This window comes from Vicia villosa, unplaced genomic scaffold (assembly GCF_029867415.1).
Source record: "Vicia villosa cultivar HV-30 ecotype Madison, WI unplaced genomic scaffold, Vvil1.0 ctg.001682F_1_1, whole genome shotgun sequence".
NCBI classification, from domain to species: Eukaryota; Viridiplantae; Streptophyta; class Magnoliopsida; order Fabales; family Fabaceae; genus Vicia; species Vicia villosa.
In genome coordinates, this window is record NW_026705697.1 from 479,994 (window position 1) to 494,507 (window position 14,514).

Here is a 14,514-nt window from a genome sequence, read left to right on the forward strand (position 1 = left end):
GGAAGAAAGCATATGAAGTTGATAAGAGGACTAATAGCAAAAATCTGGGAAGGACTGCCAACAAAAGAGCTGTTACAGATGGGAGTGAGAAGAGCACAATGAAACTTGCAAAGAAGGGGAAAAATCTTTCAAATGTTAGGATAAGAATGTGGGGAGGAAAGCCAACATACTGCTGGGATATTGCTATAAAGAATTCAAGAGTAAAAAAGGATAATGTCCAGGTAAGCATACTGAAAATCTACCTCATATTTTAATACTTTGCAGATCTCAAGTGTTTATTCAATGAATATTTGTGTTGTTGCAGCATTTCCCTGAGCAGATAGCAATAGACTGCTTGGCAAGTAATCAGAAGGAGGTAACTATTAGAGATTGTGATTTGATACAACAATTCAAGTGTACTGTGAAGACGGCATACCGCAACGGGGCTCCGAGTCCGTCTGAGAAATACATGACTAAAGGATGGTACGCCTATGTGAAGACCAAGGGGTTCAAGAAAGGCGACACACTGACTTGTCAGTTGGCGAAACATGGCACTTTCATTTATGTTACAATGAAGAAGAAATGATGGGGCTGTTGAAAGGTGGTGGAAGAACTTTGCTTTTTTTTCTGTTGTTGAAGTAGTTTCAAAGACCAAAGTCTTTGAATTTTGTGTATCTGGTGGTGACTTTTATAACTTATATGAACAATGTTTTTTGTTTCCCCTATGGGTTGGTACTTTTGCTTTAATGTTGAATGACTTTATCAAGACTACTTTCCTGGCCTGGGAATTTTTGAATGGTTATATGTTTTGCAAATCTTAATGTTTTACATACTTCATGGTTGCTCCTTTACATTGGCCATCATGATTGGCTCATGTGTGCTAGAATAGTTTATTTACATGCATTATAAACATTAACTAAATATAATAGTTATAAAGTTAATATGAAATGTTTTTTTAAGAAATTTTGTTTGATAAACAATTTACCATGTTAAAACCAAATTACAGTTTATAAAGAATACATATTATACAATCAGCTTAGATATATAGCAACTTCAATTTATGTAGGCAAGCAGATTTATTAAATGTATGGAAGGAAATATAGTGTCATGTATATTTAAAGGTCTGATTTGTAACATCTAATAACTACTAAAAAAATTGCAATAATTACTTTTTTGTTGTTAAAACTCGTTTACCAAACATGCTGGATATTTGTACATATAAAAAATGTAGGCCCATCAGTGTTGTCTGGCCCAAAAAATAAGGGTTATCACTATCTATCTATATATAGAATTTTTTGTCATAATGCATCAGAATTGAGGTCCTTATAAAATTTAATTCTGATATGGTGAAGTGGGGAGTTCCATTCGTCCCTTCTCCATCAAGCAGGTGAGTATACTTTGCATGCATGTTGTAATAAAATAAATGGATTCCCTTTTTTCTCGTCTCTTTGCTTAATAGCAGTGTTATTCTTTAAAATATATGTTTCAGTGATCCTGAGAGAGACAGTCTTGAATGGGCTCATAACATTAACAAAGAGTTTGAGCAAGAGCAGGAAAAGATGTTTGAAACACTCATAAAAGATGGGTTTCTTACTGAAGCTGAATGCATGGCTGATCACACCGGGGAGGTAAAGTGGAAATCTAATGTCACACAAGCAAACATGCGAGGCCAAAATGCTCTGGTAAGTTCAAAACCCAGTAAAATCCACTGCCGTATATAGATCTATATATATCGTGGGTTAATAAGTAGAAAGTTATAATGCAGAATATTCCAATGGAAATATCAAGGACATGTTTTCGTAAAGACCAAAATGCAATAAGGATGGTAGATCTTATTGACGGAAAGGGATATCACTGTCGTATTCTTAAGGCTGGCAGGAATGAGTATGAGAAACATATTGGAGTTGGTTGGTACGAATTTGCAAAGTCAAAAAACCTTCAAGTTGGAGATTTCATAGAATTCTCCATGATTCCATATTCAGATCTGATGTTTGTGTTCTTGGGGAAAAAAGTAGCTGATTAGGATGTAAAGATGTTACTTGTAGCTTTAAATTTGTTGTTGATGGTACTTAGATTGTAATCACAGATGGCTCTGTAATGGATTTAAATAATGGTTATCAACGTGAATATTTTTCTTTGCTAATCTTTTAATTGATGATGATCTATAATGATTGATATTATGGCAGCTATCATTCATCGTAAGTTTTCAATACAGTTGTACAGATGAAAATAAATTATCAGTATGCAAAGATGATATAAAATCTTCCATTCATGACAGTTAATAAGTTGTTTAAGTTGTAAGCTAATTTTAGGCAACTGAGCACAAAACATATACCAATAACAACAGGTCCATAAATATTGCAAAAACTTATAGACTACACATTTTCAAACACTTCTTTGAAGACAACATTTGTTGTGGTGGTCAATGGAAGTTTCTCCTTATCATGGATCAAGATTTTAAGGCCTTTTCTGCTCTTTACTCTTGAAACTGCAACATATAACTGGCCATGGCTGAATACGCTCCTCGGCAAATATATGCCAACATGATCCAAAGACTGACCTTGAGATTTATTAATAGTCATAGCATAACAGACTGTTATAGGAAACTGTCTTCGTGTCATCCTGAATGGCCATGGCGTCTGCGTTGGAGTAATGTCCATTCAGGCAATATAAATGATACCGCCGATGTTCTTGCCTGAAATGATTTTAGCTTCGATAACATGATCAGCCAATCTTGTAACGATTAGACGTGTTCCATTGCATAAGCCTTCTGCTTGATCAATATTCCTGAGCAGCATGATTGGAGTATTTACTTTCAATCTGATCCTATGATTAGGAAGTCCCGACGTTCTCAATCCATTCAGAAACTCAGGAGTTAAAACATCAAAACATTCATTGCCATCACCATCATGCGTGTCGACTGAATCAGAGCTTAGGTATTCTTTTTCATCCCCTGAAAATGCAGTGCCTTTATATTATGATCTGTTAAAGATGGAAGTGAAAAATCGTCGGATAAATTTTCACAAAAAATTAAATATTACCTGGAAGATTGTCTAATACATAGTGATTTATTTCATCTACTGTCTCAATTGTTCCAGCCAATATTGCCCTTGACTGCAGAAAAGCTACATTATTGAATTTAGCTTCAAAATTTGGATAAGTGTTTTCGAATATGGCTCGAAGGGGATCATCAAAATTAGATATCAAAATATCTGCTGGGATATCAATATCAGCATAGCCATCGTTAGGTTCTTCTAGTTTTCCATCTCCAACTTTTAATATCCAATTTGAAAACCGTTCTAACTCGGATGCCGATATGGTCGTCCCAGATTGCTGAAGCCTCATGTTTTTTGTAAGTTTCAAAACCTTACAATGATCCCAAATGTATGATGAATTGATAGTTGCATGAATTATATCTGAACGGCTGCCTCTTGGAATAACCGGTAGAATCTGTCTGAAATCCCCACCAAACACAGTTACCTTCCCACCAAATATTTTATCAGATGACCTGGTTCCACCCATGATATCTCTGAGTGTTTTATCCAAAGCTTCAAAACAAAATTTGTGACACATGGGAGCTTCATCCCAAATTATCAATTTTGATAGTTTTAGCATGTCACCCCTGTCACTACCCTTGTTAATGTCGCATGTCGAAGATTCAAGTGTGGGGATCGGAATTTTAAATTTAGAATGTGCCGTTCGACCACCGGGGAGCAAAAGGGATGCAATTCCTGAAGAGGCAACTGTCAAGCATATTTGTCTTCTTGATCTTATGTAGGAAGCTAATGTTCTCCACATGTATGTTTTCCCTGTACCGCCGTATCCATACAAAAAGAATACCCCTCCGTTCTGGGTATCAACAGCCGTCAAGATTTGTTTGAATACATCTCTTTGTTCATCTGAAATAAAGTCAACACATATGTTAGATGCTTCATATTAGAAATATAAGTTTCTAAGTAATATGAAATTCTTCTGCCTAATTGATGTTAACTATTATTTACACCTGTGAGGTTATTATACAGCGTATTAAACTGTTGAAGTTGTCCAGCAGGATCGTAGTTTCTCTCTTCGTAAATGAAATTATTTCCAAGCTCCTCAATTATGTAACCATGTGGTTTTGGCATTCCAGGAAAATCACTTAAACTCTTTCTACTGCGTTGAAGAAGTTTTTCAATTTCAATCAACGTCAGATTGAGAATTTCTTCATTTGTTAGTCGCAGACCTGTTAAATGAAAAAAATAAATAAATAGTTGGTAAATATTGGAATAGCATAGTAATATTATGTGTAATTAATTACTCTGATCATAATTGAAAATATACCTCTGTTGTTTGCAATCCTTTGCTGAGAATACAGAATTCCATCAGATAACAGATGTTGAGTTTTACTCCATACATGCTTAGGCCTATTAATGCTACTTGACAATAACATGTGAACAAAAAGTAATCTCAAATAATGTCCAGAACCCCAATGAAATGCTTCTGTTATTGCAGCTATGAATTCTCGATCATCCCCAATAAATCCCATAGCAAAACATGCATCACGGAAAGTATCGTACCTAACATTGTTTACTGTCTTTATTTCATCGTAGCTTTTCGGTCCTTTGACATGTGTTAGCATCATCCTTAGATAGTACAACTCCCCAGTAGTTGGAGGAACCCAAATTAGTCTTCCAATTGTGTATCCCTTTTGTCTGGGTTTCCACTCTCTCTTTTTCTTAACGTATACAAACTTTGAAACAAAATTGCTATACGTTAGTTGGCGCGCTTCGTCGTATTTCTTGTTTGCTTCAAACCAAGAAGTAAACATCGACTCAGTAACGCTCGGTTTATCAAGGACTTTGGTAATGGGACTGACATCAGTATAAAAAACAGAATTTTGTCCCTCCCCATGAAAGTGAAGTCTTTCTACAGCTGGTTTTCTTCCATGAATGGAAAAACCATAAATTCTCCAAGCAGCTTCACTTGGAGAAACGTACCTACAGTCAATATACTGCTTTATTTCATCGACGGCTTCGTGTTGCGAAACAGATCCATCTTCATTCATGACAATTGCAGCAGTTATTCTGTCGTATCCTTTGTTGATGTATTTAAACAAATATTTGACGGATGTGCTTTGATTGCACCATTCCATATTAATATGAGCTCTGTACTTCAACAATAACTTTGAATTGTAAGGAACAACAAATCTGTTATCAATCTCAATTCCATTCTTAGAAACTGTGTGTCCGTTGTCCCTTCGTCTATAAACCGGATATCCATCTTGATCAACGATCGTATCACGTCTGAATTCTTTAGGGAAGTATTTAGAACATTTTCCTTCCTTCATACACGTAGAATTACGAAAAGCATTTCCGCAAGGTCCGTGTATCATGTGAGATTTGACCAAGTTATATAACTCTTCGTCAGTGTCTTTGTTTGGTATTTCTGCTGATATGATACGATCAATGTCAGCGGGTGTTGGATACTTGCTCGACGGATGAAGGAAAATTAATATGTGCGCATGGGGCAACCCTCTTTTTTGGAACTCAATTGTGTACATATCTACAAATATAAAATTAACATATTGGTTTATAACATGACATTAAAAATGAATAAGGAAATTAAATTAATCAAAGTTACAAATTACTTACACGCAAGAACCTTTCCCATGATACTCTTTTTAGTCAAATCAGACAGTAACGAATCAAATTTCAATTTGAAGATTCTTGTTATGAGATCCGGACGATCAGACGCTTTCAGATTTGCAGAACTTAATACGCGCTGTATTTCTGGCCAATTGGGATTACATGTGAATGTAATAAACAAATCAGGAAATCCAACATAACTACAAATTGCCATGCCATCGAAGTATAACTGATCCATAAATCTACGGCTTCCAACATACGACGAAGGTAGGACAACTCTTTTCCCTGTAGCTGCACCACGTGTATGTCCATTTGTCCTAGCATCTGCAAGATGATCATACTTCCCTACTCGTAGTTTTGACTGATTCTTTCTTAACCATCGTAGTCTCTCAGATTCCATCATTGTAAAACCATCTACCAAAAACTGCTGAAATAACCTCCTTGACCTGAGAATTGTCTGTGCCTCGTTTTTTCTTGACTGAATCCTAAAGGCGAACCACTCTCTGATTGTAAGTCTGTTTCTTTTGGTTGCATCCTCCCATGGAACATCGTCAATTTCCGATACCGTGGTCGTTGTTTCTGCATTACGAACCGTTGTAGATCCTTTATTGCGATGCCGTATGTTTGGTCTGTAACCATCTTCGCCGTAAGGGAAAAGTAAAGGATATTGAAAACCCAAATAAGAAGTGTGATATTCATCTATTCTCTGAAGTTGGCCACATTGTTTTTGCATTATAATATCCCATTTTTCTGCAGTATCAACATCACCAACAATGAGAGCAGCAACTTCTGAAACTGTTGGTTGATTATATATTCTTCCATCATTTTGACGATCAGAAATGAGACGGAGTTTTAGATCTGCAACATTTCCTTCAGAAAGTCTATCCCTTGCCATCTTAAATGACTGAGCATGAACATTATGTTCATATAACATTGAAGACAACTTTTCAACTATATTAATATCAACTCCGTCCCTTTTTCTGCAAATCATCCAACGTATAAAGTTCAGAATGTTGAGAATTGCAACAACAAAATAATATACAGTGTTGAAACAAAGATATATAAAGTAAAAACCTGAAAATATCAAATCTATTCTGAACTTCATGTTCAGTATCGAATATATATAGTTGGGCAAAACGGGCCTTTTCACCTGGCAAAGGTAACATGCTGCCTATACGATGACATGTTTGACCTTGAATACGATAGTTAGGGGGACCTCTACCATTATTAAATCTGTTGTCCATTTTAGCACCCGGAGAAGTAAATGCGAACATCATATTGTAAAGACGAATTTGTTGTTGGAATATTTTTGATTCACTTTCGTTTTGTTCAAACAACAGGCTCTGCAATACGGGTGGAGGTTGTCTCAACAAAGGTATTTGAACCTTTCCTTCTCCGCAACACATTGAGAACTTAGGATTAGCAGAATGTCGAGACTTGTTTTTCCTCTCCATATACCACATATTTGCACCACATTGCTGACACTCACATGATGGGTCACCTAAATCGTAGTATTCTCCTAAACAAAAATGTACAGTTGTCAGGTAAAATAACATAATAGATCATGATTTTTTAAAGAAAGAAACATATCAATACAATAAAATACAACCTGATCTTTGAACATCTATTTCTTCAATGTCAGTGTCAAAACCTACGTCATGCTCGTCCATTGAATAGTTAGAAACTGAACTGCAGGCTACAACAACATAGTAAAAATGAGTTCGAAAATATTATGTTATTATATATTGGTGAAATGTAAGAACATTCAATATCGGTTAATAATCCATCACAATAAAGTTACTTACCATCTGAAGAATTACCGGAACCTTCATCCCCTTCACTGTCATCTTGGAAAAGTTCGTTGGTGCTGGAATCTGGATTTGGTGTATGGCTTGAAGATGCTGTCGCACCGCTCATAAACTCGTTATCAAATCTCCTTCTGAGGTTAACTCCTAAATTGTTAATGTTCTTTACAGAAACAACTCTTGGGCGTTTTTTTGCTAATGAACTTGCCAATGTATTCAATGTTGATATACTGTGAGTTTTCTGCTGTGTATTTCGATCAGTTATGGTGGAACTTGGAATATTTGGAGAAATAGAAGATAGTGGTAATCTGAAATGCGAAGATATAGTATCAGCAGGGGGTTGAGTTTGACATGCATTTTCTTTGTTCATTGACGCCAATCGCTTGGCTCTCTTAGCTCCAAGAACACGCTTTCTATGATGTCTAGCATCAAATTGCCTTTTTCTTCTGATAACATTCATGAAGTGATCATGCTCATCGCTTTGTTTCTTTTCCATGATTTTTTTCTTTGAAGTTACAATCATTCTGCAAAATATGGCTGAATATGCAGGGAAGCAGGAAATATATGGACAAAGACTCCCTCCAAACTATTTGTTTATGGAGGGAAATAGCTGAATATGAAAAGTTTATGATAATTAATATTGTATGCAGTTAAAAATATTGTGACTTAATCATTAAATAAGCAAAAAATGAATGCACCAAGCAACCATAATTGCATAAAAGCGTGCACAAATAAGATAAGAATGTAGTGCAAGTTACAGTTTATATGTTAGGTAGGTATGATGGTTGACATAATGCTGGTGCAGTTTTCAAGAGTCACATTAAAAAACTTGTAAAACACATTTCGTTATGTTTTATTTAAATAATGCATGCAGTATTCAAATCAAGTTGATGAATTAAAAAATTTTGCATTAGAGGAATCTGTTGAAAAAGCAATTACTGAAAATATCATTGCCAAAAATTATGTTTATTGAGAAGTCAATAATGAACTTATAATGCAAGACATTACTGTAAATATCATTGCCAAAATTATGGTTTATTGAAAAAAAACTGTGCAAATCAAAACGATTCTGATATACAATTTATTATTCAAAAATTAATTTTCACTTGCAGGTAAGAAGAAATATCATGTAGGATGGTTAATTCTAACTTTTTTTCCAATTCATATGGATCGTTTGTATAATCGGACAATATATCACGCAATATTAAACACAAACAACAGTTAATATATTTAGCATTGTATAATCGGGCAATATATCATGCAATATTAAACTCAAACAACAGACAATAAACCATTGCTACAGAGAAATTATAAGAAAACCAACATGATAATTGATATTTTGATATCATATGACAAAATGATAATTGATATTTAATCCATGGATCGTAACTCGTGTATCTTGTACCAAAACATTAAAACAACAGTCAAGAAAAGATCACAAAATAACAATAATGATGGAAATTAAAATGGTTCTGGTGGAGTCTTCATGCATCAGATTCAATCTTAACTTTCTTTGCAGGCTTTGGTTCCTAAGAGCTGGGTAGTACCATACGCTTGTAATTCAGAATCTACAGCATCAAGATAAACAAGACTTCCTTTGGATGGGAGTATTGGTCACAATTTTATCAGGATCATTTTCTCCATATGCTGACAACGACTCCTGGAATAAAACAAATTAATAGTAAGTATAAAGAAAATAATGTAATTAACAGGCTAAAGTTTAGTCAACATTAACATACAATGGATTCATCAACACGATCAACAACTGGGTTTTGGTTTAAAAGATTTGCTATCTCCCTGCAGATCAGAGATTGAGATGAAGATTAAGATACAAATATTGATAAATAGACCATATGTAGATGTTCAAAAGTAAAATTTCCATACTTCATCAGTAATATAATCTTTCTCAATTTCCTTTACAAACTCTTCATCATAAGAAAGTTTCCAAACAGATGCTTGGCCAAATGTTGGCTGAACTTTAGCCCTAAACGCCATCTTTTTACCAAGTAGCATGTCAAGATCATCTGGATATATCATTGGGCTCGTCGTCACCTTCCTACACATTAAATTCAATGTAAGTACTCTCATTCCTATACAAATAAATATTAAAATAGGTAATGAATTAAAATGAACCTCAAGCATTGCTTTATAAATACTATCAGCAGACTTTCCAATAATGTCGGCACAGTCAGTGTCCCAAAACACAAAGCGAAATTTGGAATCACCATCAACTACATATATGTCAACTCGATACCTTTTTACATAAATGCATAGGAAAATACAATTAGAACACTACAAATATTGAAACATGGCAAATGAATTAATCTGATTAAAAATTGAAAAATACAACCTTGGTATGGCATGTTCTACATTCTGTCCACATGAACAGTTGTATGGATTGTTCACATCAGATGCCTTTAAAGAACATTTAGTACACCCATAATAAAACCAACCGTGTTTTGAGACAAAAAATCTTTGAGTTGTTCCAACAGTAACGCATAACATGTCCTAAGATACAATAAGTTGAATATAAAAAAAATGCAACACTCTAACAAAAATCATCTGTATAAAATAATATGATCTTACTATTTGAAATTTGTCATAACCATGTACTGTTTCACCTTGCAAAGTTCACTAAGAGAAATACACTTGGCCTTATGAACGAAACTTTCGACTGGGGTGAATTGAGAGGCACCAGACCAAAGAGACATCCCTTCGAAGACTGCGAAGGCTTTTCAGTCTGCTCATTTGACGGTAACCCTGAAACATTGAACCAAAAATGAATGTAAATGATGATAAATTTTAAGGGAGCTTATTATACTTTAAGAATATAAAAACTTGTGTATACTTTGATAAATACTCAGTTATCTCTGGAATGTCTTCGTTAATAAGCAACTTAGATCCACTCCATCCATTTGAGACTGAAATAGACCAAAATTAGAGTATCAAATTTATTACAGAGAGATATCACATTTGAATAATAGGAGATTATTGATACAAACCTTGTGATTCCTTTATCATTGCATGAGTTAGTATTATTACAATAGCACCACTGTTTTTTTCGTCGTGGTAGAAGTCCAAAAATTTTGTTCCGTAACTCTCCCATAATGTGCAGTTAACAATGACTCCTCTGCAGAAATAAACATAAAAATATCAATAAGATAATAATGATGGCACACAGTTGTAATATTTGAATTCAGATAATTTACTTCAAGTCTTTAAGACTCAATGAAACAAATGATTTTTTTCCAGAATTGTTGTATTGAAAATTGTTGATTTCCTGAACCACACCAATGATATCTACAAAACAGAGTGAAAGAGTAAGTTAAAATCAACTTCTGTAATAATAAACAAAATTGTAGTATGAAGAAATCAAATGACCTAATATATTTACCTTCAAGTCGGTTCATCTCACAATTTCCTCCAAGAATATCATTAAAGTCTTTGAAAAAAAATCTTTGGGAGGAAGGTTCTGAATATCAACTTCCTTCACAGTTGTACCACCAATAAACACAAACTTCTTGTCGTGATCACAAAGCTTCCACTGAAAATCGTTTTCATAAACAGTTCCATTGTTGATTATGCAAGACATGTTTTCGCGTATTCGTGCTTTCCATTTTGGTGTGTGGTCAGAACGAATCAAAACTTGTATCCTATCACCCTGATGATGACAAACAACAACAATATCATAACTGAAAAATATAATAAGCTAATAACGATTTGAGAGAATACGAAGCATTACCGATACGTCCATTATAACCATCTCCAGATGCTCCTTACCCTTGCTGTTGATAACACTCCAAAAATCAACAACTCGAACGGGCCAATCTCCATGTTTCTTTTGAATCGTTGACATCCTTAATCGGAGAAAACTTTCGGCTCATATTCTGTTGAGAAAAGAAGTGGAAGTAACAGAAAAATATCAGTAAGGTTGAATGGAGAAAAAATAATGGAAATGGGGAAGGTGAAGAGAAACCCTACCGCTCCACTGCTGTTTGAAAAAAGGGAATAGGGAGATGGAACAGTTTACACATGCAGTGGTTTGAGTTGATACGAAAATATATAGACATAGGGAGAAATAATGAAAAGGTAGGCTTTATTAAATATGTATGTTCCAATGCAATAAAATTATAGAATGCAGTGCACGTTTTTACATATTCCAATAATGAACTTTTGAATTAAATAAACTGTTGGAATGTAATCATGATTAAATGTAAAATTACGCTCAGGGGTATGCAAAACCATGTTTTATTGTTTGTCATTAGGGTAATTAAGGCAATTTGGTAGTAATTCATTTTTATATATTAAAATAGATTAGGGCTTTTGAAGGTTGTATCGTGGCCGAGGTTGGTGGTTTAAGAAAACTAAGATATAAGGTTCAAAATTTATTTATCCCACCCCATTCTCCTTGATATTCTCCAATCTAAGTTCAATTAATCCAACGGATGTATTTAGTCTGCTAGAAAATTTTCGTAGTTGTAGTGGTAATGATAAACATTGATAAGATTCAAGCACCGATGAAAAAGTGTTGATAAGATCCAAGAATTAATGAGGAGCATTGATTAAACAACCTTGATGATTATTGAGGTGGCAGTCACAAGATTGTTCCTCCAATTTATTTGTTTTCAATCCCTTATTTTTGCATGGACCATTTCTTTTGAATTTTGGTTCATTGGGACACCCTAACTTTTGCCTAAGTCAATTTTTATTTCTTCGACTTAGAGGACTTTCTCCTTTTAAATCTTTTTTTCTTTTGATTAAGAATGGTTGTGATTTCCATGTAAGTTATTGTGAGCTTCAACTTCCTCGATCTTAAATGACGTACATGAGGAAGAAGATGTTGCTAGCTTTATCTTCACTGTTTCCCCAGTCTTTGATGAAGAATGCAAGGAAAAGGATGTGCTTGAAACTTTTGCTTAGTTTGATTAATCCTTTTGAGATTAGAATACATCATTTGAATTAATTGAAGAACCCTGCCCCTGGTTAAAATTTAAGTTTTTTTTTAAACATAAAAACCCCAACTCCTGGCTCGAGGGGGTTGACTATGAATTAACTTCCTTATTTCTCCACTGTTTAGGATTTGAAACAATGCCTTACATCATCAGCTCGGTCTTACATTGAAAAGCATACATCAACAAAGTTCAATTATTTAATTTACATCATTCTCCCTCCAAGTTTGTTAAATGTGAGAAATAGAAAAATAATTAAATGGATTGACTTTTTGGTTTCATTATTTTATATGAGAAAGAGTGAATACGAGTGGATTGACTTTAAAAACTGCATGCTCATTTTATTAAAATTATTGATCAAAGAGTACAACTTTAAGAATCAAACAAAACATAGTAACAACAAAATTTCAAATGGAAATAAAAAGGCCTAATGATCTTAAGGATGAGCTTCCTTGACTTTTAAAAGATGTTGATGATATTTTTTGCCCTTGTCAAGTAAAGGGTGACCATTTACAAAGGGTATTTCTCCTTCAAAAGTCAATTGCTTATCGTCGATCAAGTCTTAGACTTTGTGTTTGAAAGCCCAACACCTTTCGATAGTATGCCCCTGAGACCTACCATGATATTCACATCTCATATTCTCATCATATTTTAGCGAGGTTTACCCAGTAGGAGGATCAAGTTTCTTTAGCTCGACCAACAAAGCCTTGTGCAGCTGTTGAAATAGTTGACTGTGAGGCACGGGAAGCAGATCAAACCTTCTCAGGAGTGGCTTTGGTCTCTCCTTCTGATGGGTATACATATTCTATTGATAGGGTTGTTGATGTTGTTGATGTTGTCGTTGTTGAGGTGGGGGGATCACCCATGGTTGTGATGTTAGAGGAGTTGGATGGGCATGTGGCTGACACAATGAAGGGTCACCTTCCCTCCTAAATAGTATTTGTATGACCAAATTCATTTGAGTCTTCAGTTGGTCGATCTCCTCCCTTAATAGTTCCTTGCCTCTCTTAAGTTTTTTCATGGTTTCTTGAGACATGTTATAAGTTCTCTTGTGAGTATTGGGATGCTTTCTAGCTAAATGGCAATTGTATAAGAGTGGGGTGAAACATGCATATGAAAATGAATATATGTAAATGGAAATGTAATGAACGCGAGCATAGCATAAACATACGCATAAGGATACCCTACACGAATTGAAGGATGAACCTTAGTTTCAGGGATTATGACAAACCTAAGGAAACCTAAACGGGTTTTAGACATGTCATTGGACCTAATGAAATCCCTATAGGCTAAGGATAGGAAAATGGAGATTCCTACAGGGTAGGAATTTTAATAGACAATTGGAAGTCCTACAGGCTAGGGGATGATGATAGACCAATGAGAGTTCTACAGGCTAGAGAAGCCCTTATGGACCGAGGATTGATAAACCTAAGGATACTTAAATGGAAAGGAGAACACCCCTATACTGACTTAGGGATTGTGACAGACACAATGGAAACTCCTAAAAGACTATGGATAATGAAAGATAAGAGGAATCCCTACAAGTTAGGGGATTGTGACACACAGCAGGGAATCCTTACAGACTAGGGATTATGACACACAAGAAAGAATCCTTACAGGCTAGGGGTTGTAACAGACAAAAGGAAATCCTACGGGCTAAGGATTATGAAATACTTAGGGGAGTCCCTATGGGCCTGAGGATTGTAATTGATAGACCAAAACCCTTATGGATTTAGGGAATGAAACCCAAACAGATTCATAGATATTGATTATATGAAAGTAAACCCTTGTAGAATAAGGGATAGAAATAGGACGTCCTTCGTGGGAAGATTCCCTATAAGGGGAGTATTAACAAAGCAATCTATAGGAAGGTTCCTACACAAGGTTCTAAGTTCATTTTACCCGTCCTAAGGGTGGTTTATTTTGTTCCGCCTTATAATTTGAACATTGCCTCTTATTTGATTTCCACAAATAATTTAAAGGGTTTTTGAGCAACCGATGGTATCACATTGAGGAAATTGCGGCGGCTTTATAGAGGAGGTTTTAACCCTCGCAAATTATAAAAATAAAAATAAAATAAAAATACATCAAAGTACACAAACTTTCATTAATTTTTTTGATGTTTATGTATTTTGAATTACATCTTTTTTTTTGGCT

General features: G+C 34.8%; 1 protein-coding gene and 1 pseudogene across 1 annotated transcript; both read right to left on the bottom strand.

Moving 5' to 3' along the window:
* Positions 1-2,354: 2,354 nt before the first annotated feature.
* Positions 2,355-7,904, bottom strand: LOC131636272 (uncharacterized; annotated as a pseudogene).
* Positions 7,905-8,984: 1,080 nt separating this feature from the next.
* LOC131636273 (uncharacterized) lies at positions 8,985-10,818 on the bottom strand. Its single transcript, XM_058906903.1, has 9 exons — positions 10,803-10,818; positions 10,618-10,708; positions 10,411-10,538; positions 10,247-10,329; positions 10,109-10,168; positions 9,759-9,916; positions 9,576-9,662; positions 9,293-9,464; positions 8,985-9,068 (listed from the first exon to the last, which is right to left on the bottom strand). Exons 1-9 carry the CDS (start codon positions 10,816-10,818, stop codon positions 8,985-8,987), a joined length of 879 nt encoding a protein of 292 aa, XP_058762886.1.
* Positions 10,819-14,514: the final 3,696 nt, after the last annotated feature.

What these genes read in the sequence shown, in the direction of transcription:
- LOC131636273 (XM_058906903.1), bottom strand. An exon ending in AATGATAAAGGAATCACAAG is followed by an intron (nt 10,330 to 10,410) that starts GTTTGTATCAAT and finishes GGTCTATTTCAG; the next exon opens with TCTCAAATGGATGGAGTGGA. An exon ending in TTCGAAGGGATGTCTCTTTG is followed by an intron (nt 9,917 to 10,108) that starts GTCTGGTGCCTC and finishes ATTGTATCTTAG; the next exon opens with GACATGTTATGCGTTACTGT.